At 43.8% G+C, this 27,291-nt stretch overlaps 1 protein-coding gene across 1 annotated transcript in view; it reads left to right on the plus strand.

The window, feature by feature from the left end:
• TMCC2 (transmembrane and coiled-coil domain family 2) overlaps positions 1-27,291 on the plus strand; it is an 87,062-nt gene that overhangs the window by 6,840 nt on the left and 52,931 nt on the right. The window contains exon 3 of the mRNA XM_053393297.1: positions 15,632-16,156. Within this exon, the coding sequence (XP_053249272.1) occupies positions 15,632-16,156 (525 nt within the window). The remainder of the gene's footprint in view (positions 1-15,631; positions 16,157-27,291) is intronic.

The following is a 27,291-nucleotide window of genomic DNA, read 5'->3' on the forward strand; positions in this document are numbered from 1 at the left end:
GCTTTACTCAGGTGGTCCATGCCTGTAGATTTGTGGTTGAAGATGGGAGAGAGCACATCCATTACACTGAATATCCATATTGGTTTTTAATTAATTCAAACCGTAATACAACATAAGAAATAAAACAAGCAATAAGAATACACTTAAAAACCATGCAGCATTTAGCATGGTGGATTATAAATGCTATCACAGGCAGAAAAATCATTAAGTGGTTATTCAGCAACTTTCAAGTCGTCTGTGGGGGGGGGGAGTTTGGGAACCACTTGGATCAGAATAGGTAACAGTGGGAAAGAATGCAAAGAAGTCTGACACACAGCTGTTTAAGACTTTGTAACAGGGATGGAGAACCATGCCTCTCCAGATGTTGTTCAGCTCCAATCAGCCAGAATAGCCAAAGGTCAATGATGATGGTGATTGTATTCCAGCAACATTTGGAGGCCCATAGGTTCCCCATCCCTGTTTTACAACTCAGAATGATGAGAGTGAACAAGTAAGTCTGCATTCCTACTTTCTGCCGCAAGTTGTAGCTTGCATTTTGAGATGCGTGTGCTGCAGAAGTGGACAGGACTGACAAGTCTCCCTCCATGCAGCCAGCTCCAGGGGGGTGGCAGGATCAGGCATTTGCCAAAACCTCATGACCAGCAAAGCACTTAAAATCCACATGTCAGCATTCAAGAGGTGCATAGGTCTGCTTTCAGCATATTAAACTTTGCACTGGGAAGCAGAAGCATGGGACTATTCATGCGTCCATTTTCTCCAAAAGTGGAATCCCACGAAGACTCATTCATACAACTCCTTTTGTTAAAATCTGCCCAGGGTGCCCTTTTAACTGACATATTGGGAACTGAACCTGGACCTTCATTCATAGACCTCTCTATTTCAGCATTGTATCAATAGCCCCACATTCACCTCCTTGGTTAAAGCTGGGTTTGATCTGTTAATTTAATAACAAAGGTGCTGTTGTAAAAATACGCACCTCTTTGTTGCAAAACATTCAGACTTTAATGTTCTGCTGGATCTTTAGCAGGAAAGAATCTGTTCTCCTGTGATTGAGGAGGAGAGAGTGCAGGATTGCGTACATACCTTTATCCAAATAAAAGTTCAAATCATCTGGCAATGAGCAAGCCTTTTAGAGCAGAAGTGGACTAGGAAAAAGTCCTGGCAAGACACAACAGCAGATGGATGACCTAATTCTGCCTAAGATTGGATGGGCAGCAGTTATAAGCTCAGCAACAGGATGCCTGAGTTCATAATAAATTCAGTGTCATAAATAAATGCACACCCCTCACTTTACTAAAGGGAGAATTGAAAGTCCTATGGAGAATTGGTTTCTAACTGCTGGCCAAGCTTTTACTGATCTGCTGTCAATATAATTTTTTGGCAACCTTCTCCCAGATGTAGTGACATATCCCAATTTTTCCCAGTAGCATCTCCCAGAGATTAAAAACACATTGCTAATAGCAGGCCACAAGTTCATTTGGGATTTCTGCAACTAAAAATATGCACCTTGCAGAATCCTTAGAGTGAAGATCGGGGCATGAAGCATTGAGTGATTCCACAAAGTGAACCTTTGTTGCCAGCTTGAGGCAAAGTGCTTCTAGAAAGCAAACAAATATTCCCATTTTTACATGCCTGCTAATTTTGCTAGGAGTGGGGATAGTTTAAAGAAAAGATGGAGGACCTTTTTCCTATGAAGGTCCATTTAACTCATTGGAAAAGGCAACCAGGAGTTAGAACTGCAGGTGGGCACACATCTGATGGAGAGTGGAGCAGCAGCCCAAAGTAGTAGAAGTGCACAATATTGCATCACTCTCTCTGTTATCCCTTGATCTTCCTCTGTGTCACCCCATCTCTCTCTGCTTCCTCACCCGCTTCCATTACTCTGAAGAGCTGGATGATGCTATGGGTTGTATGATGTTTGGTTGTGGATTTCCTGAAGTTTGGTTGTGGGCTGCAGGCTCCTGTTGACATAGCAGCCCCTGAGTCTCTGTAACCTTGTGTTTCCTTCTGTTATGGTCCTCCTTCCTCTTGGCTGCTGCCCAGTGGCAGTGACCATCTTAATTTTCATAGGAAGCTGCCTTATACCAGGCCAGACTGTCCATCTATCCAGCCCAGCACTGTCTCCTCTGGTCACCAGCATCATTCCCCCAGCATCTCACACCAGAGCCTTTCCTGCCACCTGCTCTCTGATCTGCTTGAATAGGAAATGCCAGAGGTTGTACATGGGACCTTCTGCAGTAGCAGCTGGCGGGGTGGCACAGGTTGGGACCCAATGCTCTCCTCACTTCCAATGGTCATAAATAGAGTTGTATTCCAGAAACATTTGGAGGGAGACTGGTTCCCTACCTCTGCCTTATGCAGTCACTGCCCAAACTCTAACACACCAACCATCACTGTATTTTTTCTTTATAAAGATTTAGTGCAGTCTTTTGAGTGAAAACTTAGTAAATGACAGCCTTGGGTCTCATTTTTCTTTTTCTTGTGTTTACAGGCATTCTGTCTTTGTAATAAATGAAGACCTGAATGTTTTAAGCTAGCAGATTTTTTTGGTGTGTTTTGGGTGTATTCTTCTCTTGCACATTTTGCTGAGTGTAACAGAATATAATTTAGTCCTTGGTGAAGTACAAGTCAGGCTCCCTCTAAGCGTGACTGTATAGGTCCTGTTCTTTTACATAACTATGAATGTTTTGCATTGTAAGGTGCTGTCATAATTCTTTGCAAGCTGAGCGCTTAAACTTTGTGCTGGGAAAATGTCCCCTGCAGTTAAATCATGGGCTCAGACAACTCTCCAGCATAGTAGCAGTATAGCTGTTCACCCTGTTTCCTGACACTGTTAAGGTGGGAACTGAGAGCTACATTAGACAGGATGCTAAATGCACCATTAGCAAGTACCATTGGTACCAATGGAAGCTTTTTCTGGGCCTAATAGAAGCATTGGCGAGCGGGGGTGGGATTTTTGTTGGGATGGCTGTGAAGCAGGATGTCATGCTCCAGGAAATACCCTCAGGTGCTAGGGTCCCAATTGCAGGAGATACGAACCTTCACCAAAGGACTCACGAATGAGGGCAGGGTTGCAGATGCAGTATGTTTAAACACATTAAGCTCAAACACAGAGATTTAGTCTAGGTTCAAACATGACAGAATCATGCAAGAGTCCAATGTCAACATCACAGGAAGTTCAAGCAAGGTTCAACACTGCATAGCAGGAAGACTAGAATCAGGAATTAGGAGCCAAATAACAAGGATCCACAAATGTGTTGTTGCTCCTTGGTCTGGAGCCAAAGCTTTTCAACGTAATTACATATATAAGTATTTTGTTTTTCACCCCACAAGAAGCCCAACTTCCATTTGGAAACAAAAGTAGCAAGTTTCTAGTCCTATTGTTGCAGCAATAAACATTATAAACCAGATGGTAAAAACTGAAATGCTGAAGGGCTTGCAGTGGACTAAAAGGGAACTCAATGTACAGTATCATTATACATTTTCAGTTTCCACAAAGATTTTGCAGAAGCTGACTTAACCTTTTTCACATTTGAGTGGTTTGATTTTGAAATAGAATGTTGCAGAAATGCAGTCTTTTCACCATCTGCAATTTGGCATCTGCCATGTTGGTTAAAATAATGTGCAGGTTATGTTAATTAACAGCAGTCCATCAACTTGCAAATATATTGTGAATCTGGCACAAATGTGTGAACAAATTTCCTAACCTTGCCTTGTGAAAATAGGTGATCTCCTTTCCTTGCTTTGCTGTGCACTTCAAAACCTGAAGGGAGAGCAAAGGAAAATCATCCCCAGAATGGGGATAGCTCTAAATTAAAATGCAGTATTGAATACCTATAGTTAACTGTGTTCAGCTCAGTTTTAAAACCATTTACCGTCTTTGTCTCTGGCACCATTCTGGAGAGACTGTTTCAGGGTTCGACGTCTCTGAAGATTAGAAGCCTACTTCTGTCAGGAGACATTAACGTCTCGCCTTGTGGGATAGCTGGAGTGGGTGGATGTGACATTTGCCCTTTTTTACCCGTGAAGATTAGTATGTCCAGTGTCAGAGCTCTTGCATAGTATGCTTGAAATGTGTGTCCTGCGGGAGAATAAGCTATTGCCTTTCAGTCTTAGAAGGTCATTGTCAAGGTGAGCCAAGTCCCCTACGGGTTACCTGAATATATTTGCTGTCAGGCAGCATGAACAGTACCAGCTTGGGCTCTGGAATGACATGATTAGTGACCGCCCTGTAAAATCATTTATCAGCCACTGTCTGGTTTGCTACTGTGCGTTTCAGTCCTTTTCTTGCATGCTCAAACATTTGGTGCATGGAGTGTTGTGCTCTATAACTTATGCTAAATGTTAACTTTATCATTATGCCGCCCTTATGATAACACAGTGTTTGTAAGTGGACCCTTTGCAACACTTCATGCTTGCTGGCAACTCTTTCTTCTTGCCTCCTGCACTTGTTGTGGTGCTCACACAGAATTGTGCCATAATCACGATTATGATACTGTGTTGTACCGGATGCTAGTTTGATGGTCTTTTATATTCATGTTATGGTTTAATATTTTACTACACCCTGACTTTCGTGAGATCATGTGGGCAAAAATTACATTACATAAATAATCCTTAAACAATACTTTGCTAAACCTGTATGTGGGATTTCGAGACATGTAAATGTTCAGTGATGTTTAATAACCTTTCAGGAGGAATAGCACATGGATCTTGAAGAACCAGTTTTTCCAAGTGGATTTGTGTGAGTTAAACAAGTAAATTAATTAGATATAAAGGTCACAATTCCTCAGGACTTCAGATGGCAGATGTGTGCTGTTTCTTTCATTTCTGTTTGAGGTGACATTTAAGGTGGATAAAGGAAGGCATGCGTGCGAGCACAGACACACGTACCGTTTCAGGTCACATTTGATTTTGCTTCAAGAACTGTGGCCAACCTCATACTGGTTATAAACTGTTCAGTTGGCCTGAAGTCTGGCTTAAAGAAAGAGAATCACTGCAGGGAGAGTGAGCAAGGGCCCTGAAGTTCCCCATCTACAGTGAGCACATGGAGGGCTGACTGAGCAAGCACACAGGTCATCTGCTCACAGTCTACCCCACTATGGTGAAATGTATTGCATTACTGTTTAAATTGTAGTGTTTGTTGCATCTAGGCATATAAATTAGCATATAGAAATTTTATTCAGATCTATGTCCTCTTTTTTGATTCTTCATTTCTTCTTCTTTTTTTGGTGATGTATAAGTGATGTGTCCAAAGCAGGCACCAGCGTGTAGACTTCAAGCCAAATGGAGGAGTTATCCATTAGAAGCAATAACCAACAAGAGAACATACAAACTGGGATAGGCTTGCCATTCTTAGCTGGTGGTGCTAAACATCCCTTTTCACATTGAATTACGTGGACAGTTGTGTGCATGTGTGCTTTCATGGTTCTGCAGCTTGCAGCTATGGTGTGGTGCCTCTCTACCCTCCAGAGGAGATTTAGGTGAGGTGTAGGGGGCGTGCAGCGGAAGGGGGGAGCCCTGTTGTGAAGGCTAGAGCCCTTTCCCTGGCGGAATGGATTTGCCGAATAAGATAATATTCTCAGACAGCATTTGCCCTCTTCTGCAGCATAACTTCACTTTAGCTTCTGTCTGTCTGTCCTGGATTTGAGCAACAGTCATTCTATGTCAGCCATCTGCCATTTGCAAAGCAAATATTGGCTGATTCCAATGATAATAATAATAATAGTAATACTTCAACAGTGAGTGCCCAAATGACATCACCTGTGCACAAAAAGGAGGTCTCAGTAGGTTCAGGGGGGAAACAAGGGAGCAACCCCCCCTCCCAAAGCCCAGTGAGAGTTTATCGTGTTCAGGGGGCACAGAATGCTAATGCTATCTGTTGGGGAGAGAACCGGAAAACTCAGTTGTTGGTGTAATGGAGTATCCTGGAAGAAGATGAGGACATGGCTGGCTGGTTGGCTGGCTGGCACTTTGAACAGGAGCACTCCACAATGAAACATTTTGTGACAGGTCCCACTTGTGTTGACTAAGTTCCATTGGAAGCAGTGGGTCTTGAGTTAGTTGCAACTGTCACATTGGGTTCAGTGGGACTTATCTCGGACTCACGTTATCTACATTTGGGCCCAGTGTGGTATAGTGGTTAAAGTGCTGGACTAGAAGTTGGGAGACCAGGGTTCAAATCTCCACCCAGTCATGAAGCTTGCTGTGTGACTTTGGACCAACCACAATCTCTACCTCTATCTCTACTGATCTACTTCATAGGGTTGTTGTTGACATAAAAAAGGGGGGGGGAAGGATTGCTTTGGGGTGAAAGATGGGTTATTAATTTAATAATAAACAAATATATATATATTTCATTTCTTTTCAACCAAGACTCTTGTTTGTCCAGGAACGGCAAAGTGCTTTCACCTTTAAGTCATGGGAGAGGGGCTTACTGAAACACAGTAATTTTTTTGAACTGAAGGTTGTATCTATGGCCAGAATCTTTCTTTTGATGTGGTAATTATCCGGAACAAACACCACCACCACCACCTTTATCATTATTTACCAATGTCGGTTTCATGTCATACATACAGTATTTTGTTTGTCTGCCCCCCAGTGGTAAAAATCAGTATTCACTAGATTGGGTCAAATTCTGCCTTTTGAATTTTTCTGCTTTGCCATTATAATTATTTGCTGTTGTTACATGAGAGTGTACACACATAAACCATGAAATTGCTGCCATAAGATCACTTCACGGTGACTTTACCATGTCAAAAGTTATCATGAGTTTGGGCCTCAGTACCTTGAGAGCAAGCCCTGCAAGCTGTTCCAATAAAAACGGATTTAAATATGTACCTTGAAGTCCATTTTACAATTACAGTGATTGTTGTTGTTTAGTCGTTTAGTCGTGTCCGAATCTTCATGACCCCATGGACCAGAGCACACCAGGCACTCCTGTCTTCCACTGCATCCCACAGTTTGGTCAAACTCAAACTTACAGTGATACCTCGGGTTAAGTACTTAATTCGTTCCGGAGGTCCATCCTTAACCAGAAACTGTTCTTAACCTGAAGCACCACTTTAGCTAATGGGGCCTCCTGCCACTGCTGTGCCGCTGGAGCACGGTTTCTGTTCTCATCCTGAAGCAAAGTTCTTAACCCGAGGTACTATTTCTGGGTTAGTGGAGTCTGTAACCTGAAGCGTATGTAACCTGAAGCGTATGTATCCCGAGGTACCGCTGTATTATTTTTAATTAGGTCAGTTGTTTAGCCAGAACAATAAATTAGATTATCCAAAGGGATGGAAGGTTTAGGTGTCTGCTTCTACATATATGTAAAATATCTCTGTATATATGTGCAATATTCGGAAACAGACTTCTACGCTTTTGTCAGTAGCTGTGCGCATTGGTAATTTGTCTAAGATTTTCATTTGCATTGTTTGGAAAATGAGTCATGTTTCATGCTTTGAAGGCTGTTATTGACTCACTCAGGTTAAGATTGGCAAGTTAATACAACCATGATTGAATAGGATGCAGTTTTATTATATATCAAGGCTTGGGGTTAATTATATTAACACAAAAAGTGCTGTGCTGGATCAGGTCAAAAGCCTATCTAGTCCAGCCCTCTGTTCTCACAGTGGCTAAACGGATGCCTCTGGGAGGCCCATAAGTAAGTTCTTTGTGCAATAGCACTCTTGCCACATGAGATTCAGAGGCATACTATCATTATCATGTCCTCCTTGTAATGTGTGGCATGTAATTATTGTTTTGAGGTTATGGGTGGTGGTTTTTATTTTATTTTAAATCATTGCTTTAATTAGGTTGTATCCAACAAAGTCATTGCACTCGCAAAGCAACTTTGGATCATGCAGTTGGACTCCTCTTACTCTCCTCCCCACTACTCCTCTAAATCTCTTCCATTCATGCAGTGACTGTATTAGATTCAACCAATGGTATTGCACTTTTGTATGTTCTGGCGAAGAGCAGGTCTTTTATTTATTGCTATACCTATTACATTTATATTCTCACTTTTACTTCAAGGAGCTTCAGGGTGATCATACATGACTTTCTTCCTCCCCATTTCATCCTTACAACCACCCTGTAAATTAAATTCTGCTGAGAGGCAATGACTGGCCCAAGGTCACCCAGTGAGCTTCGTGGTTGAGTGGGGATTTGAACCCTGGTCTCCCAGATCCTAGTCCAACACCTTAGCCACCACACCAGTGGAACCAATCGGCAGGTTCTGGTGCTGCTCTGCTGATCTCCCAGACCCTCTAGGTTCAGAAAGCAGTATGCCACTAAATATCAGTTGCTGGGAACGAACATCAGGGGAGGCCTGCTGCTTTCGTGGTCTACTTATGAGCTTCCGAGTAATAGTTAGCTGGCCACTTTGGGAAGCAGTAGAATGACCATGCATGCTTGTCAAACAAACAAACAAAAACAGAGAGGAAGGAGATACTTCACCACATAGAAAGGAAAAAAGAGGTCACAGATCTGCATACAATCCCCTATCCTCATTTATATGTATGTGCAAATGTGGAAAAAATGGCCATCATTTAAACAGAAATACTATATATCTCAGGGTTGTGGGTTTGAGTCCCACGTTGGGCAAAAAGATTCTTGCATTGCAGGGGGTTGGACTAGATGGCCCTTGGGATCCTTTCCAACTCTACAGTTCTATGATTGGATATATCACTATGGTAGAGAAGACTAAAGCCAATGCCCTCTTCGTGCCTACTCAGTTTTGCTGTCCATGTGTTGTCAGTGGGCAGCTTCAAGGCTCCTGCTCCTCTCTCTTTTTATGGAGGAAGATAACTGGACTTTGGGTGCATTTGGATGTGGGGAATCTGGCGCCAGTTTTTCTGATTATAATGCTAGGACTTATGTCCTATTTTCTGATGTCCCTTTCATACTGCAGTACCTGTTATACTATGGAAGTGGGGGGTTTTTTGACTGACATGTTGCCCTATATTTTGTTCATACCAGTGGGTGTGGCTTGACACAGCAATGGATGTCATTGGGCAATGCTCTACACATGCCTGATTCTGTTTCCACATGAAAACAGCAGGAAATAACTGTATGCTGGTATACTGTTCCAAACTCCATCACTTTACTACCACAGTTTTCTAGGCTAAGGGGGCTGCACATGGATTTTTTTCCTGGAATCAAATAGCACAGAAATGAAGGCTAAACATGTGCTATATTCCTTTAGTTTTTTGGGAGTGGCTCTTACATTGTGTGAAAGCTCAAATCTAATGTGGAAATTACCTGCTTGGGAAATGTCAGGGAAACATGATGTTAGGCTTGGTAGACATTTGGCCTGACTGTGCAGGGCTTTTCTTACTTTCTTTTGAGAAATCCATAGATCAGAATAATTTGCCAGCGTACATTTGCATGGTCTGGTTATGTCAGTTGTCATCTGTCCATTTTCTCCCAAAAGGAAACACAGAGAGAACGCAAGGCATGGCGTGATGCTGTGAAAATAGCCTATTTTTCCTTCCCGGTCCCCAGCCTCTTTTTTTAAAAAATGTTTTTTTAATGGTTATTTTTAAAATGTGGGAACCAGGCATTTTGGTTCCCAAGAGCCTTTTTGTAAAGGGCAAACGAAGAATCTAAATCCATTCTGTACCATGATGCAGAAATCTGTGGGTTTTATAGTTCTTTTCTACCTTACGTGCGCTCCGTTTCCATAGAGACTCTATAAATAGAATAAACTTTAAATCATGATGGCCCAAAGCAGCAATTCAATACAGTAGGGTTTTTTCCCCTTTCTTTCTGGTAATCCTTTTCACAGGTGAAAATCGGTAAGACGTTCTGATTTTTAAAGTCAATTGGTTGATGAGGAAAGCTTGAGCCACTTTGCCCTTCCCCTTTGCAACTTTAGTGGCTAGTAAATTATTCCTAACTTTTAATGAGAAGAAAGGAGGCCTAATGATTTGGGTCCTAGTGGGAGTTGAGTGACTTGAGGCTAGTTTGCAGAAAGCTACACATTAAATGTTCTTCACTTTTGATTAAACCGTGGGGTGCTGAAGTGAGGCTCCCAGGAACCATGAGATCAAGTTGATGTTTGGGAAATGAATGTTTCTGCCCCTTCTCTGATACTTCAGTGGAGCTTGTTATGTACTGAAGTTCTCACCCTGGGCCAGCAGGGGGATACTGTAGATAGTTATGCAAATGAAGGATCGAAAGTGACGTTCAGTGATTGGCTAGTTACAGAAAATGGTTACTGTTGCATTCTAGTGGAGCTCTATATAAGCAGGCTGACTGAGCTCCTCAGTTCAGTTCTGTTCCAGCTTACAAATAAAGAGCTGCTTTGGAAGAATCGCTGTGTCGTCTGATATGTTCGCCCACAACTTAACAGAGCTCAAACTAGGATTCAGGCATAATGCAAAAATACGGTACATGGAAGGTTCAAGGTTCTTGTGTTGGTATGCAAAGGGCTGAAAAACGAGTCCAGGCTCTTAAGCACTTTCCCAGCAGAATTCTTGAGATCATCCAAAGGAGTGCTGTTAGTTGTGCTGTGTGTTCCAGAAGCCCAAGTGGCCTCAAGTGGCTATCAGGCATGTAGTGTCACTAGTTCCCTGCTGTGGAATACTCCTCCTTCAGACATTTGGCAGGCATTCTCACTTTTGGTTTTCAGGCATCTCTAGAAGACTTTTTAAAAAGCAGACAGGCCTATTCAGTTGTTTAAAATGTCTCTTGATTAGCCAGTCATTTTAATGATTGCCCTACTGATGTTTTGTATAAATGCTTTTATTAACAAATAGATAAGCCCCCCCCCCCCCGAAAAAAAGTTCCAAGGAGGGAGAGGCTCCTGAGAGAGGAATTCCCTGGTTGGGACTGTGTAGAAAGGACTAACCCAGACTACAGTGGTACCTCGCAAGACGAATGCCTCGTAAGACGAAAAACTCGCAAGATGAAAGAGTTTTTCGTTTTTTGAGTTGCTTCGCAAGACGAATTTCCCTATGGGCTTGCTTCGCAAGATGAAAACGTCTTGCGAGTTTGTTTCCTTTTTCTTAAAACCGTTAATACTCAGGGAATCCGTGCTTTGCAAGACGAAAAATTCGCAAGACGAAAAAACTCGCAGAACGAATTAATTTCGTCTTGCGAGGTACCACTGTAAGTCCTTAACATGTCTATTTAGGAGGACCACGTAGCTGGTCATTAAAAAAGACCTCTGTCTGAGACTGTAGAGAGCTACTGCCAGTCAGAATATGCATTACTAGGCAAGATGGACCAATAGTCTGATCTGCTATATGGTGGATAGCTTTGTGGCAAGATGAGTTTTGCGTTCATAGGCAAACCAGAACACAGGTGGGCTGAAGATCCTCTGTGGTCTGCTTTGGATTTATTAGATATTTGCTCCCTACCACTTGCCCCATGTCGTGCCCGTGTTGTGACATGGAGCACACAAGCCTTGAAAAAGCAAGGTGACGTCCAGAGGAGCAATTTTCTTCAACAGTGCCTTGACATCTAAATCCACCCCCTTTTTGAAAGTTAGTAAAGGTAAAGGGACCCCTGACCGTTAAGTCCAGTTGCGGACGATTCTGGGGTTGCGGCGCTCATCTCGCTTTACTGGCCGAGGGAGCCGGCATACAGCTTCTGGGTCATGTGTCCAGCATGACTAAGCCGCTTCTGTGAACCAGAGCTGTGCACAGAAATGCCGTTTACCTTCCTGCCCGAGCGGTACCTATTTATCTACTTGCACTTTGACATGCTTTCAAACTGCTAGGTTGGGAGGAGCAGGGACCGAGCAACAGGAGCTCACCCCGTCACGGGGATTCGAACCGCCGACCTTCTGATCAGCAAGCCCTAGGCTCTGTGGTTTAAAAGGCTTTGAAAGGGAAGGCCTCTGGCCTGCAGCCTGACATCTCTCCAAGAGTTTTTTTAACCATTGCATAGGCTGCACTGAGTGTGAGATCCTTGGAGGTGAATATGCTGCTCTTTTGTTAGAATTGGGCCCAGTTGCTTCTGCTTCAGGGACTCCTGCCTTGGCTTAGTTCTGTTTGCTTTGATGGAATGTGATGGAAGCTTGCACTTCTCATTCCAAGATTCACCTGCATGGTGGCCCTGATCCCACAAGAAAGCCCTGGTCTCAGGTCAGCTGCTATTCTTGCACCAGCAGTGGACTTTTGAGTCATTAATTTAATTAGATGAGAGTGCTGATGCAGACTCCTTGTCACTTTTCTAAATGCTCTTCAAACTGCAGCTCCTGTAGGATCACCGTTTGTCAGGTTTTTAAAAAGAACTCAGCATTGTTGGGCTTGTTACATATTAATGATTTCACATACCCAAGCTCAGTCTGGTTTATTAATAATGAAAGAGCATTACATGTTAATCTTTCTGCAAGAAAAATAAAACAAGATAAGAAGTAATGTATGGCCAAATACCATGTTCTCCTGGGAGAGCAGAATGTACAGAATGTCCTTGTTGTCATCCTTCAGAAGATCTGATCCCATAATTAGAGATGCATACAAATGAAATTAGAAAATTTCCCACATAGTTTATTCATGGGGAAAAAAATCTTTAACTATGTTTGCATCCACTAACATTAGCTAAGTCCTTTCTTTTATGACCATGGACAGCATGTAACATGGATTGGAAATACCTTTTATTTCATCGCCTAGCGATCCTTGGTCAATACATAGGAAAAACTTTTATCTACATTCCATGCATAACCAAACCATGCCCCATAAGCACCACAAACTAATGAATGGGTTCGGAGAAGCCCAGGTTCTGGGAGTTGCAGGCTGGGAGCAGGCTCCACCATGCACTTCTCTTCTACAGATCCACTGATTTCCCATGTGCATTAAACACTCACAGATATGGGATGATCTGGTGGGAAATTTGTCCTCTGCTCCAAAAATAGCAACAAGCTCATTTGAAATGGCAACTGACACAAGTTACCACCCAGCGGTCTTTCTGGGGGACAATCTGTTGTTTAATTGCTTTGATATGTTGCAAGATATGGCAGGATCAACACTTTCCTGCTCCTGACTTCCAGCTTCCTTGGAAAGATTATATGGCTCTTTCATTCTATCTTGAAGCAATGTTCCAAAAGGAAGTTTGTTCTGCTTATAAGCAAACTTTTATACATACATACGTACGTACGTATATACATATATATATATATATGTGTATATATGCATATGAGGGACGCGGGTGGCGCTGTGGGTTAAACCACAGAGCCTAGGGCTTGCTGATCAGAAGGTCAGTGGTTCGAATCCCCGCAACGGGGTGAGCTCCCGTTGCTCGGTCCCAGCTCCTGCCAACCTAGCAGTTCAAAAGCACATCAAAGTGCAAGTAGATAGATAGGTACTGCTCCAGCGGGAAGGTAAATGGCGTTTCCGTGCGCTGCTCTGGTTCGCCAGAAGTGGCTTAGTCATGCTGGCCACATGACCCGGAAGCTGTACGCCGGCTCCCTCAGCCAATAAAGCGAGATAAGCACCACAACCCCAGAGTTGGTCACAACTGGACCTAATGGTCAGGGGTCCCTTTACCTTTACTATGTATACATACACACACACACACACACACACATATATATATGCACACACACACATATTCATACACACACACACATATATATTCACACACACACACACACACACATATATACATAGATATATATACACACACATTTTTGCTGCATAGGCGATAAATGCCTTGGACTTTTGTAGCCTGTATTTTAATACAGTAATAGCCAAATCTGATTCTCTCAAGATGTTGTTAGGCCACAACTCCCATCAGCCCCAGCCAGCAAGGCCGATGGTCAGGGATGATGGGAGCTGCAGTCCAACAACATCTGCAGGACACCACATTGGCTATCCAGGGTGTAAGACCAGCATTTTGTCCCTTGGGATTCTTTCCGGCCTCATATTACTTGGTTTGTGGAGGAAACCCGAGTGGGCCACAACCAAGACTTTTAGCTATTAAAGCCACATAAACTCTGAAGAAAGGAAAATCTCCTATTCAGTTTTCAATGATGATTTAATGAAGGAAGCTATGGTTTGCTTTTGCACTTATACATGAAATTTGGTTACATTGCCTGTAGCTTCTATAAGATGCATCTGGTTAGGCTTGACTTGAGTAACTGTAACCATAGCTTGCCTTGTGGTTTGGCAAAAGCAGCAGAGCATCCAGCTCTCTTCTAGACTTTCTTCTCTGTCTCCCTCAGTCTAGTGAAGCTGTGACTTTGGCAAAAGCTTGTGCCAACTCATAGGACTCCTTAAAGCAGAGTTTGCAGGACAAATAAAGGTAAAGGTACCCCTGCCCGTACGGGCCAGTCGTGTCCGACTCTGGGGTTGCGTGCTCATCTCGCTTAAGAGGCCGGGAGCCAGCGCTGTCAGAAGACACTTCCGGGTCACATGGCCAGCGTGACGAAGCTGCTCTGGTGAGCCAGCACCAGCGCAGCGCACGGAAACGCCGTTACCTTCCCGCTATAAAGCGGTACCTATTTATCTACTTGCACTTGGGGGTGCTTTCGAACTGCTAGGTGGGCAGGAGCTGGGACCGAATGACGGGAGCTCACCCCGCCGCGGGGATTCGAACCGCCGACCTTGCGATCAGCAAGTCCTAGGCACTTGAGGTTTTACCCACAGCGCCACCCGCGTCTTGCAGGACAAATGGACAGGAGTTAATATCTATAGCTGACAGGTTCAGTTGGGAGGGAGTATATCTTGTTAAAACATATTTAAAGGCCAGGAAGAAAAGCACCTGCTATGGAGAATGCTTTTGCAAATTGAAGAGTTGTCAGCAAAAAGTGTGGAAATGACCATAGGACACCTGCCACACCAGTCATAGTTAGGGTGCAGATCAGGGGCAAAGAACCTGTGGCCCTGCAAATGATGCTGTACTCCCATTAGCCCCTGCTAGCATGGCCAATGTTCGGGGATAGTGGGAGCTGCAGCCCAGCAACATTTGGAGGGCCACAAAACTTCCCGACCTCTGCTGCAGATCTTAATGCAATATAGTGATCGCCTTTAAAACATCCAGCTGTGACAATGGATAGGGCATACTATGCCAGGCTTTGATTGTTGCATGGGAATGATGAATAATCCTGATGTTTAGCACCCTTTCCACACCTTAAGAAATATGTCGGGGGGGGGCACACACGACAATATCACAATTGTCACTGTGCTGTTAAATGGTATAAATGTGATCTCTCAGCCTTTCAGTTGCTAGATATTGTACAACCATCATAATGCTTACCCCACGTTGCTCGCATCCATTGCCTTCTGCACCGGCAAAAGTGCTCTGACAATGGTTCTTGCTGGATGCTAGCTGACGTAGGATCTTTTGGGAGGCATGGGGGAGCAGTAAGTGTGCATAAGTGTGTACTGGTGATGAATTGTGATAGTTCAACATATGGTGGTGGTGGTGGAACCCTAGGGGTTAATCAATACTGAGAGTGCTGGATCCCTAGGTTCATGGTCATGAAATGCAAAATATTGTACTCCAGATTGTTATGTGTGGGTGAGCCTGGACTTCAAAAACGCTACACCAGTTCGTAACAACAGAAGATGCAGCTGCAGGATTATGGCAATATTGCGAGCTAATTTTTCCATCTGTGTTCTGTGCCGTCTGTGTTATGTAAGAGAAGCCCTGTGTAGCCCCTGTGCTTCCAATGCTTTTGTCTCTCTTCTCCATGCAGAAGATACAACAGCTGTCTGAGGGATCTATGTTTGGCCATGGCCTTAAGCATCTTTTCCATAGCCGCAGACGGTCCCGGGAACGGGAGCACCATAACTCCCAGGAGTCATCACAGCAGCAGCAGCAGCAGCACCAGCACCATGGCATGTCTGACCACGACTCCCCAGACGAAAAAGAACGTTCCCCTGAGATGCACCGTGTCTCCTATGCCATGTCTCTCCACGATCTTCCGGCTCGGCCCACTGCCTTCAACAGGGTGTTGCAGCAGATCCGCTCCCGTCCTTCCATCAAGAGGGGGACTAGCTTGCACAGCGGCAGTCGGCGAGCCAAGAGTGGCTCCCTGGAACCCCAGAAAATCAGCCCGCACCTTGTCCGCAAGGCCCCCCAAGATAGCAGCCTGACAGCAATACTGCACCAACACCAAGGCCGGCCAAGATCTTCATCCACCACTGACACTGCTCTCCTTATGGCCGAGGGTGGGACCGTATACCTCCTGGCGGAAGAGTCTGACTGCCTCGCTGACAAGGTAAGACTGAAGGTCCAGAAGTATGAGGTGTCCAGTAACTGGGAAACCCATTTCACTTCATAGTATTCTATGTTCCTGTTGCCCTATGTTGATAGGGAATTCAAGGCCCTGGAATCCAATGAGTTTCAACATCTGTCTTTATCTAACAAGGTAAAGCAACTTGGCAGGGTTGCTTGGTGCCACCTGTGGGGTTTGTGAGAAGCACATAGGAATGGGTGAATCTGTCAATTTCAGGTTCTTTGGGTTTTCATTTTTCTAATTTTTAGTTCACACTTCCACATCAGTTTGTGATTTTTTTTTGTCTTCATGAAAATTCAGCAGCATTTTAGTGTGAATTTCTCTAAACATACACATTTTTGTGTGTGCAGTTTTGCCTAATATACCCATTTTTGCTGGGCAATTTTACCTCATAGAATGCATTTTGTATATGTTTCTTGGCTGGAGGGCTGCATGACATACTTTGGAGAACTGCAAATTTTGATGGATGGCGGTGTTTTGGTTTTCATGTTGTTTCAGCAAGTGCAAATTACATAGGTCCAGCTTTAAATGAAAACTAAATAAAATTTATCACCAGAAGCACCTCCATGCTAAAGAGAGATGCAGCATCCATCAGATGCACCTAAAACAAATCGGGTGGAATTCATATCAAAAGGCTAAACCTTAGTTAGCTGAGCTTGGCCAGCATTGCTACAAATTAGCCTTCTGAAATTATTATGGTATTGCCAATTATCTCCATATGTCTGCTTGCCTGTCCTTTCATTAACAGAGTGTGAAAAGTTCTGTCATTCCCTAGATTAGGGTGGACAGAGTTCAGGGTTGTAGGATGAGCTTTGTTTTTTAGCCAAACCCCACAATTTACTAGTCAGAACCAGCTGCAAAAGACATAGTTGGAATTCTATGCCTCTGAGCGCCTCCTGAGACTAGGAATTTATTTTTGGTACCAGATCTGAATTGAGCTCACAGTCCTTTAGGGCAAAATCCACTTTTGCTTATTAGCGGTTTTCATTGCAGCCGCCCAATTTAGGTAGGAAAAGTTGATTTGTTGTTAAACAGTTGGGAGTCATAAATGTTTTTTCTCAATCTACTACAGATCACCTAGAAAACTACCAGTAGATCCCAATCTACCTTCTGCCTGTGCCTACTGTAGATTATCTAAATAAGACTGGATTCTAGCCTGCATAGCACTTCACACTTATTGTGACCACAGAATTTTAGATTTCTATGTTGATTATTCAGTATTCCACTAACACAGGGCTGGGGACCATTTGGCCCTCCAGATGTTGTTGCATTCCATCTCCCATCAGTCCCAGTCGGCGTGGTCAATGGTCAGGGATGATGGGAGTTGTAGTCCAACAACAGTTGCAGACCCAAGTTTGAGAAACATTGAATTCTAGAGGGCCACAGATTCTCCATCCTGGCACCAAGGCTGCTATGACAGTGAGTCCCTGAATGCAGAGTCTGAATAAAAAATCAACAGCTGAGAATGGTGAACAGTTTACTTGGATTCTGAGCCTAGGCAGTTGCCCTATATCTAGACTGCACCACTTAATGCTAATTCCTTGCACAAAGAAAAATAGCATGTTAGGGTGAAGGGTAAACTAGAATCCTCCATGATACCTAGCTTTCTACGTGGTGGAGGGCATTGTAATGCATGGACATTCATTTATGTGAGCCTGTTTCTGTATTTCCACATAGAATGGGTTGGCCGTTATCAGGAAGGTTGCAGCTATCACAGACTGCACACTCTTGTAGCACATTGTGACTACACTGTTAATGTCAGACATCAGGGCAACTGCTTAATCTATGGGTGTGGCAACATTGCATGTCCTACATTGTTTCCTACTTGCTGGTTTTCATGTTGTCTATTTTTAGCATTATGCTTCCTTCCTTGCTTGCAGTAGGCTTGCCTTTATGAATGACCTCACTAGTTGGCATCATGGTCAGCCATGCTGCCATTTGATGAGCTAGAACGCTATCCAGTAAGTCCATGAAATCTTTGTCATCCACTGAAAGTGGATGATATCATTATAGCTGTGGGTTTTCAGAATCTAGTCATTTAATTAAAATTCAAGTCAAGACCAACTTGGAGTGGGAGCAACAACTTTAGCAGTTGTTCTATACCATGGGTAGGCAAACTAAGGCCTGGGGGGCTGGATCCGGCCCAATCGCCTTCGAAATTCAATCTGCGGACAGGAATCAGTGTGTTTTTACATGAGTAGAATGTGTGCTTTTATTTAAAATGCATCTCTGGGTTATTTGTGGGGCATAAGAATTCGTTCATTCCCCCCCTCCAAAATATAGTATGGCCCCCCACAAGGTCTGAGGGACATTGGTCCGGTCCCCTGCTGAAAAAGTTTGCTGACCCCTGCACACACACACACACACGCGTGCGCACATATACACACACAGAGATCGCAAAAGTTTTCTGCCTGGCCTTGACAGCTGCTGTTGTGGGTAGTGCCTGATTCTGATTCTTTCAGCAGGTTTTTTTGTGATTGCTGCAAGCTCACAAATTCAGAAAGCTTTGCTCTCCCTCTGGATCGTCTTCATTTTGCCTTAGTGATGATTTCATGTAGTTAAAACTGATTGGCTGAATAGTGCTGCCACATCATCCCTCTCATTATGTGATCCCTGATTGGCTGTGATTGCCCATATGACTTTTTTGAGAGGCGGGGATAACTATGAAGCAGCAGAAACAATGGAAGGCACAGGATTTTTAAAGACTGAATATTTGAACCATTTGCAGGATTTTTTCTGTCCCTGTGAAAGCAGTTTCCAAGCCAGTAATCATGAAACATTTGGCACTGCTCTAATTAACTTCCCCCATTATATAGATGTTGACAACATTACCACTACCACTGAACGCTATGATTAAAATAAAGTAAAAATATTTAAAATATGCAATTACAGAATTAACTGAATTAACAGTGTATCGCGTCAGCCCATTGTGATATGTAACCTGGTACCAAAAGACAAACCCCCTAAAACAGAGTGTACCAGAAAGCCCTAGATCTTTCTTGTCCCATTATTGTCCCATTTTATGTGCATAAGAAGAAGACTCCAAATTTGTTCTGCAGGTTCAGGAACAGAAATCTCAAAATGTTTACCATTTCTAACAGCAGCAAAATTATCTCCTGTCCTTATCTTCCTGCCTAAGAATCACAGTATTAAATAATGTTGTGCATGACCTTACTGAGAATCTGATTAGACAAGGTCTTGCTCTGGGGCTTAGAGCTTGGAGCTGAGCTCTTGTCATGGAGTTAGATGAGAACTTCCAATGGGACAAGGATTCCAATGGGACAAGCTTAACCACCTGGCCCATGCACAGCTTGCCTGAGATCCAGAGTTGGAGTCTTGTTAGAATAAAGTCATAAACTCAAACAAAAAGGCACCCAGTCCCTGGCAGGGCCCCCCAATCAGCTTGGCCCTCCAAGTCCCAGGGCAAGTGTACCTGGCTGAGCCCCTCTCTCATTTCTGCATGGGTTCGACAGCCATAAAGCCAAGCTATCCCGAGCATCTTTGCAAAGTTTCTCTTTTGGCCAGAGCAACACTGAGAGATATGAAACAGCAATTACCCATGCCTGTGAGCTGAATTTTAATGCTGCGTAAGCAGCCCATCTTTACTGAGCAAACGTGTTGTTTTGGGTGCCTGGAAGATGCCTGGGCACGTCTCTGGGTGAAATGAAGGTGGCGGATGTGACTGTGAATATTTTCAGCGAGGGGATTTGGGGGAGTTTGTGAGGAGCTTTGCAAATCCTAAGTAAGGGCTTTTGCAGCTGCTAAGACCTTTCTGCTAGGAGAACAATAAATTGTCTGGTTCCTTTGGGGTCAGCAGGATCAGGCTAATTCCATACTGAAGTCTTGGTATTTTCTTGTCGTTCTGTACATGCACTGTTTGTTGCTCTGTAGAAAATATTTCCTATCAAGCAACTGCAAGTAGTAATCAAAGTGGAGGTCATGGATACGGCTGCTTCTCATAAGAGAGGATCTTGAACGTTCCTTGGAAGATCATGCAGGCATTGCCCCTTGCACATGTGCCAGATGGAAATGTACATTGAAGCGGGGCTGGGATAGTGTTGGGTGAATTCCAATCCCTCACATTATTTTTAGCCCATTCTGAAGTCTGGGTCCTGTTGCTGTACCTGTGACATATGAGAACTCTTCTGTTGAGACTTGGCTTCTTTTTAAAAATGATGGCAGTATCAAGAGAGCCTCACCCCCCAAACACTCCTCTGGCATCCCAAATCCCCTTCTGCTGCTCACTCTGATTTATAGTGTATAAATTTCTTGTGTGTATGTGTGGGTGTCTGTACACATTAGTGTATGGTGGGGTAACTGGCTGCTGCTTATATGCTTACCTGACATACGCTTAGACCTTTCTCATTGTTTTGAACATATCTACATAGTTACAGCACCTGCACTGTGCAAAAGAGGTACAATCACATGTGTACTGATGTGTGCGCATGCACAAATGCACCCACACACAATCAAATGAGAGACAATATTTCATAGGTGGCAGGGGAACTACCTTTTCATAAATAGGCCGAAAAGTAGATGCCTTGGGTGAGAGCATTGGATCACACAGCCATCAGTACTTCATTGTGACTTGTTAGTAAGGACAGTGGGTGGAATACTCAGGGGTTTTCTTTTTCAGCCTGCCAAAGGTATTGGATCATTGGAACAAAGTTAATGCCAAGTGGTACAGTTTTAAGGTTTCTTTTTTAAAAAATTGATTTTGGCCAGCAAGCTAGCCATCTTGCAGGCAGCTACCTTCTCCATTTAGCAGCTCCCTTCTTCCTTCTGTCTTTGACTATGAGTGCTGTCATTTCAAAATGATAAGGGGCTTCTCTGGATGTTTCTCTCACTAACTATGGGATCCCAGTTTTTAAGTCCCCCTTCTCCGAAGGCAACATCCTCCAAATTGTTTAGCAGAGGTATCCTGATACCTTTCCCCCGCCCCTCTTTGGGCTGCCAGAGAACATATCCCTTCTCAGTGTCAGAAATAGAACCGATAAAGTCTTGATCCTCAATTCTCTCTTGCTTTGTATCTTACAAAACCAACAGCTGTGTCTCCCTGTAGACTGAGAGAGTGAGTATCGGGACTGGAGAGCTGCAGGCTCCTGCCAAAATGAATCTGAGCTTGGAATGACATCAAGGGTGCCAGCTTGCTTATTTGCCTGGGAGGGTTAGAGATAAGTGAGAGCTGCAATTTTAGCTGATTGCTTTAAAGATGGAAAGCCAGTTGCCTGGCAGAGAGAAACACACACACCAGGATTATTACTGTTGTTGTTGCTGCCGCTGCCGCTGATTGCTATTGATGCATTAGGCAGGCATTCCAGACAGGCTCAGAGACTTAATGTGTGATGCTCCTGTGTTCCAGTAGTGTCTTGTCATGGTTACAGTGCTTTGTGCAAGCTTATAGGCACATGGGTCCTTTTTAATGACCTATGGAGGGATATTCCCTTCCCCTCAATTACTTATGGTCTATCCTCTATGCAGAGCAATTGTGGAAGTATTTGGTACTTGCTAGGTTGACTGACTGACTGATTACATTTATATTCTACCTTTTTTCCAAGGAGCTCAAGGTGGCATGTATAGTTCTCCTCATTTTAACCTTACAACAGTCCTGTGAGGGAGGTGAGGCTGAGAGGCAGTGACTGGCCTAAGTGTAATAAAAACGTACCACTGAGCTATGGTCCTGGCCCTCTAAAACATAGTCCCATCATTTCTGCATATTGAGATTCCCAGCTGCATTGAGCCAAAGTTATTCAGTACTGAACTTAGCCAAGGGAGCTAGTTAGACAAGGAAAGAGACCTTAAATTGCAAATGTCTGTTATTTGGAATTAATTGCACAATTGCTTTTGCATGTTGCTCACATAGAGACTGAAATTGAGCCATGCTGATTATTATTTTTTTTGTCCACTTCATCTGTCTCGACCTCCCCCAGCCTGGTGCCCTGCAGATGTTTTGGACCACAACTCCCAGTCAGCACAGCCATGCTGTTGGGGGACTGCATTAGTAGTCCAAAACATAGGGGGGCACCAAGTTGGGGAAGGCATGATACAGTGATGTGGACCCCAAGTAGTGAGCCAGCACCTTTCCTTGTGACCTCTCTTTTTCCAGCAGCCACACAGGAATAGCTGACAGCTCTCTTCACATTCTCATCTTTCTACATGTGGTCATCATGTGAACCATCTGGAGGAATTTGACAGTGTGCACTCGCTGCCACAGTTGGACGGCTGCTCTTGAGCATCAGCTGAAGGGTGGAGTGACGCAAACTCTGCACCATAAGGTTATGGCAGAGCAGCATTAAAGAGGCTGCTCCCAGCCAGCAGTGTCTTGCATCAGCCACTGACGTTTTGGCTGAAGCCTCTGAACCTCTGAATGCTGGGACTCGCAAGTGAGGAGAGAGCTCCCATAGGCATCTAGTTGGCTATTGTGAGAACAGAATGCTGGACTAGATGGAGCATTAGCTCCATCTAGCAGGTCCTTCTTACGCCTTATCTTTCCCATGCCTGAGATCTTTTCTCTGAAGATGCTGAGGATCTGAACTGGGGCTTTTCTTTTTATGCCTGCAAAGCTGAAAAGGCCATTGAGCTGCAGCCCATTCTACTTTCATCAGGATGGGCTTTTTTTTTGTAGCTTCGGCTGCAGATGCCAGATACTTCCAAACTTCTATCAATCTGACCTTCTGGAAGCCTTGGCTTATTAGAATTGTTTAGACATGCTGGCTTTCATGTTTATCTCACCTGAGCCCCAGAGCTGAGGGCAAGTTAACAAAAGAGAACTGATAAAGCCAGTCGAGAAAGTAGTTGCTGTCAACTTAACAAGAGCAGTGGAAACTACCACAAGAGGCAGTATTTAACTTTTCCCCTGGATGAAAATAAGTTTTTCTCCAATAGTCTGAGAACAAATTGGTAGGCATCTGTGCACTCTCTCTCTCTCCCTGACACACTAAAGCTTTCTGGAACGGTAGCTATATTGGTCTGTTCACAAGCAACTCCTCCCAATCCCTGTGTATATTTATTTGACAATAACCCCATCAAACCCAGCAGGGCTTACTTCTGAGAGATCTGCATAGGATTGAGAATTCTAATCTGAGGTGAAGATTGAAGTCCAGCGGGTGGGGGAGTCTTTGTTCTAGATTAGTTCATCCGGAGCACTTTTGTCTCTGCTCATCATCAGATATGGCTCCATCAACTATTGGAACATGGCCCCCAATGGATTACTCTAGTGGGAATGTGGCCCTCAGCAGAAGAAAAGGTTGCCTAGTCCTAATATAAAGGATGAGACAGGCTATACATTTGAAAATAAAAATCCTGAATAGCAGTAAATTGTAAGGGAGATTCAGAGGTCTACAATGAAATTCTTGGGCATGGTTCTTGAGTGGGTGGTTGTGAACCAGATTCAAGCGCTTTTGGAGGAAACTGATTCCCTAGAACCATTTCATCTGGGGATTCAGGCCAGGTTGCGCACAGAAACTGCTTTGGTCACCCCGTTTGATTTACCTCTGTTGGGAGAGAAACAGAGGAAATGTGTCCCTCTTAATTCTTCTTGACCCCTCTGTGGCTTTCAGTACCACCTACCATGGTTAGGGATGGGTGGCATTGCTTGCAATACATCAAGGACCAGCTCTCCTCATATGAACTGTGATAATCATCTGAGGCCCTTCTTCATGTGCCCTCTCCATGAGAGGGCTGAAGGCTGGCAACATGAGAATGGCCCTCCCCAAGGAGGCTCACCTGGCACCTTCGTTACATATCTTTTTGCGTCTGGCCTTTTCAATGTGTCGGGGGGGGGTATTGGTTTGCTTTGCTCTTGCTTTTTTTAATTATGTATTTTGTGTTTTCATTTTGTATTTTTATGTTGTGAACCATCCTGTGATCTTCAGATGAAGGGCAGTATACAAATTTAATTAATAATAATAATAATAATAATAATAATAATAATTGCACTGTATGTTGTTGTGAAGGCTCTTCATTTATAGTCTTGCTTGCAATGACATGTTTCTGGTTGCTTAAGCAGAAGTTTTGTTTTATATCGTCTGTGTTTGTATGGTTTTGTAATAAACTTTGGCTAGCACAATAAACTTACTTGAAAATAAATGAATAAATACAAATAAATAAATGAGATAATACACTTCAAACAAACAAACTTCATTAGGAAGGCTGCCAGTATGCAGCTTCCATACAGTCATCTAAGGCAACCTCCAGAGAATATGCTACAGTAATCTAAGGGTCACTTCATATGTTACATCTTTAGGTGTGCACCTGTTGTTGTTGTGTGAATGGGATGCCCATATTTGTAGTTGAGTGTACCATGTTTTTAGAAACTAGTCAGGGAGATATAGCTGTCTATAGGTCTCCTCTGACTGTGAGCTCAGGCTTGTTTCTGCAATAAATGGGGGGGGGGGTTTCCTAAGCCTGAATGACAAGATTCAAACAAGCAAGTTTCCCAATGTATAAGCATCTGTTTAGCCACATTCACATGTTTGTAAGCTGCAATGCAGAGCAGCTTCCAAAGTCTTGTAAAAACACATTTAACAAATGAAACTATGCAGGCAATGAGGCTGTGAGGCTCTGGAACAAGCAGCCGTTTCCCCCAGTTATGTTAGCTCTAGTAACTCTAAGGCTCATATGCACCAAGCTGTCCTGTGTTGGCCTCTCTGCACCCTTTGTGGCCTTGGCAAAGTTATCCCCAACCAAACATTAAAAGCTCACGGAAACCATTTGATTAGTGGTAGAAGAGACAGGGCTCGCTTTATTTGGTCCCGATTTAATTTCATAACCGAAAACGAAATGTGGAAGCCACTGCAGATTTCAGTTTCAACATCTGAAGCTAACATTTGGGTCTGAAGCAGAAGGATATCCCAAACCACATATTGAATATTTATTTCTTTAAAAACAACTAACTGTTCAAAAACAGGATACTTTTAAAGTTAGCCCAAGATTGATTTATTTTTTAAAAAAGCTTTCTACAAATTGAAATTGAAAACATTTACCCCATACTTACATTAATTTCAGCAAAAGCCTATTTGGGCCCTGAAAAACAAGGGGGAAATAGCCTCTTGGCTCGCGTTCCAAAGGCTTTTATGCCTGCTGTGACTGAGGTGCCCTGTATGATGGGTACCACCAACAGAGCTTTTCTTGCTTGAAAGGAAACGAAAGGTCTCGGGTGACAGGCTCCTGTTCCACGCTGATACCATTCAGCAGCACAGCGACCTCCTGGCATCCTGATTTATAAATTCAGAAGAAAAGGATCCAGAGGAGAGACACAGATGGATCATGACAACCCACAATTGCCCCTTGAGCGGCTGAAATGAATGTCTTTCTGCGTTACCCTAAAGAGTGAAATGTGATCTTGATCCTTTTGTTGCATGATGAGCAGGCAATGGAAAAGCGGCTTCGGCATTTTTCTTCTCTTATTTCAATTGCCATTTGGCACGTAGCAACAGCAGACACGCATGAGCACATAATGCACCCAGCCATAAGGACCCAAGCAAAAGCCTGGTTGTTGTTGGCTTAAAAAACACACACCCACGAACCATCCATCTAGCTGTTATTGTGCCTGTGGCAATGGCCCTTTCTGATTTTTTTAGGAAAAGGTCCTGAATTTTTCACCAAGTTGGAGATAGAATTTTATACAAAGAAAGAACAGCAGGGAAGCTATATTGTTGTTTGTAGAATTTGATGGGAGATCCACACTGGGATTGGTTTGGGCTTCCTGTAGAGCATTGTTTATACTTTACCTTTGGGCAGCTTCATGTCTGCAAGTACATTTGATTATGTATTGCCACAGTAAATTTTTCTGTTATAGTCAAGAATTTTAATTGGTAATTGTTTCTTTCCTTTGCCCTGGTGCATTGTGAGGGCAGTAATGATGTTTTTCTTCAGGGCTTTCATTGCAGACTTGCCAGGTATCGTTCTTAGGACACCCTGGTAATAGTTTCACCAATTTCGAACTGCTAGGTTGGCAGAAGCTGGGGCAGAGCAATGGGAGCTCACCCCATTGCATGAATTTGAACCACCGACCTTTCAACGGGCAAGCCCAAGAGGCTCAGTGGTTTAGACCACAGCACCACCCACATCCAAGTGCAAGTAGATAAATAAGTACCTCTGCGGCAGGAAGGTAAACGGCGTTTCTGTGTGCTCTGGTTTCCATCACTGTGTTCTGTTGTGCCAGAAGCGGTTTAGTCATGCTGGCCACATGGCCCAGAAAGCTGTCTGTGGACAAACACTGGCTCCCTCAGCCAGAAAGCAAGATGGGTGTCACACCCCATAGTCACCTTTGATTGGACTTAACTATCCAGGGATCCTTTACCTTAACTTTTAGTTTCACCACTACATATTTTTAATGGTTTGTAAGATAGTCCAAGCCCTTATTACACTGGGCTGGTGTGTGTGTGTGTTTGGATTAGGTGGAAGGATTCGTCCACTCTTCTCAGCCAGCTTCCTACTGACTGCTGAGTAGGCATGTGGATAGTCCATGGTGGTATCTCTGCTAGCATGGGCAAGAAGAAAGCTCCCAAATGGGGCATTCCAAGTGTGAGGAGGAATAGGGTTGAGCCAACCCTGGATTTGTTGGATCCCAAGTTGGTGTCACAGCTGTTGCACATCAGCATTGGGCGAAAACCTCCTGCCCCCACATTGCTTCAATTGCTGTGTATGTCAGGGCTGTGGTGGTACTTTGGTGGGTAGGTTGGATCTGACCTTGCTTTGGACAAAGTTGCTCACCATATTTGGGGCCAATGAGGAATTTTCCCTCCAGGTCTATTGACCCTACTGACCCTGGCGAGTTTCTGCTGCCTTGTAGCAATTGTCACTTTGGCAGAGAAGACATTGGGTAAAACCTAGTCATGGTCGGCGGGGAGGTTGTAAGCCCCTGCCTGCCCCTCCAAGGGAATGGGGCACCCCACTAAATGGATCCTGGAGGAAGTGCTTCTGTCCAGATGCTCAAGTGGAGGCTAGACTTATAGCACTATTTGAGTTGTCAATCCTGGAGAGGTGGCTCCTATTTGGTGTATGCCATAGGGCCTCCTCGATATTGGTTTGATCCCTTGGTTGATCATCTAGCAGGCAGGTTGGCTGATATTGGTTGACCCAGTGCCTATGCCACACCCATTGCACCTATAATC

Source organism: Podarcis raffonei, chromosome 6 (genome assembly GCF_027172205.1).
Source record: "Podarcis raffonei isolate rPodRaf1 chromosome 6, rPodRaf1.pri, whole genome shotgun sequence".
Lineage (NCBI taxonomy): Eukaryota > Metazoa > Chordata > Lepidosauria > Squamata > Lacertidae > Podarcis > Podarcis raffonei.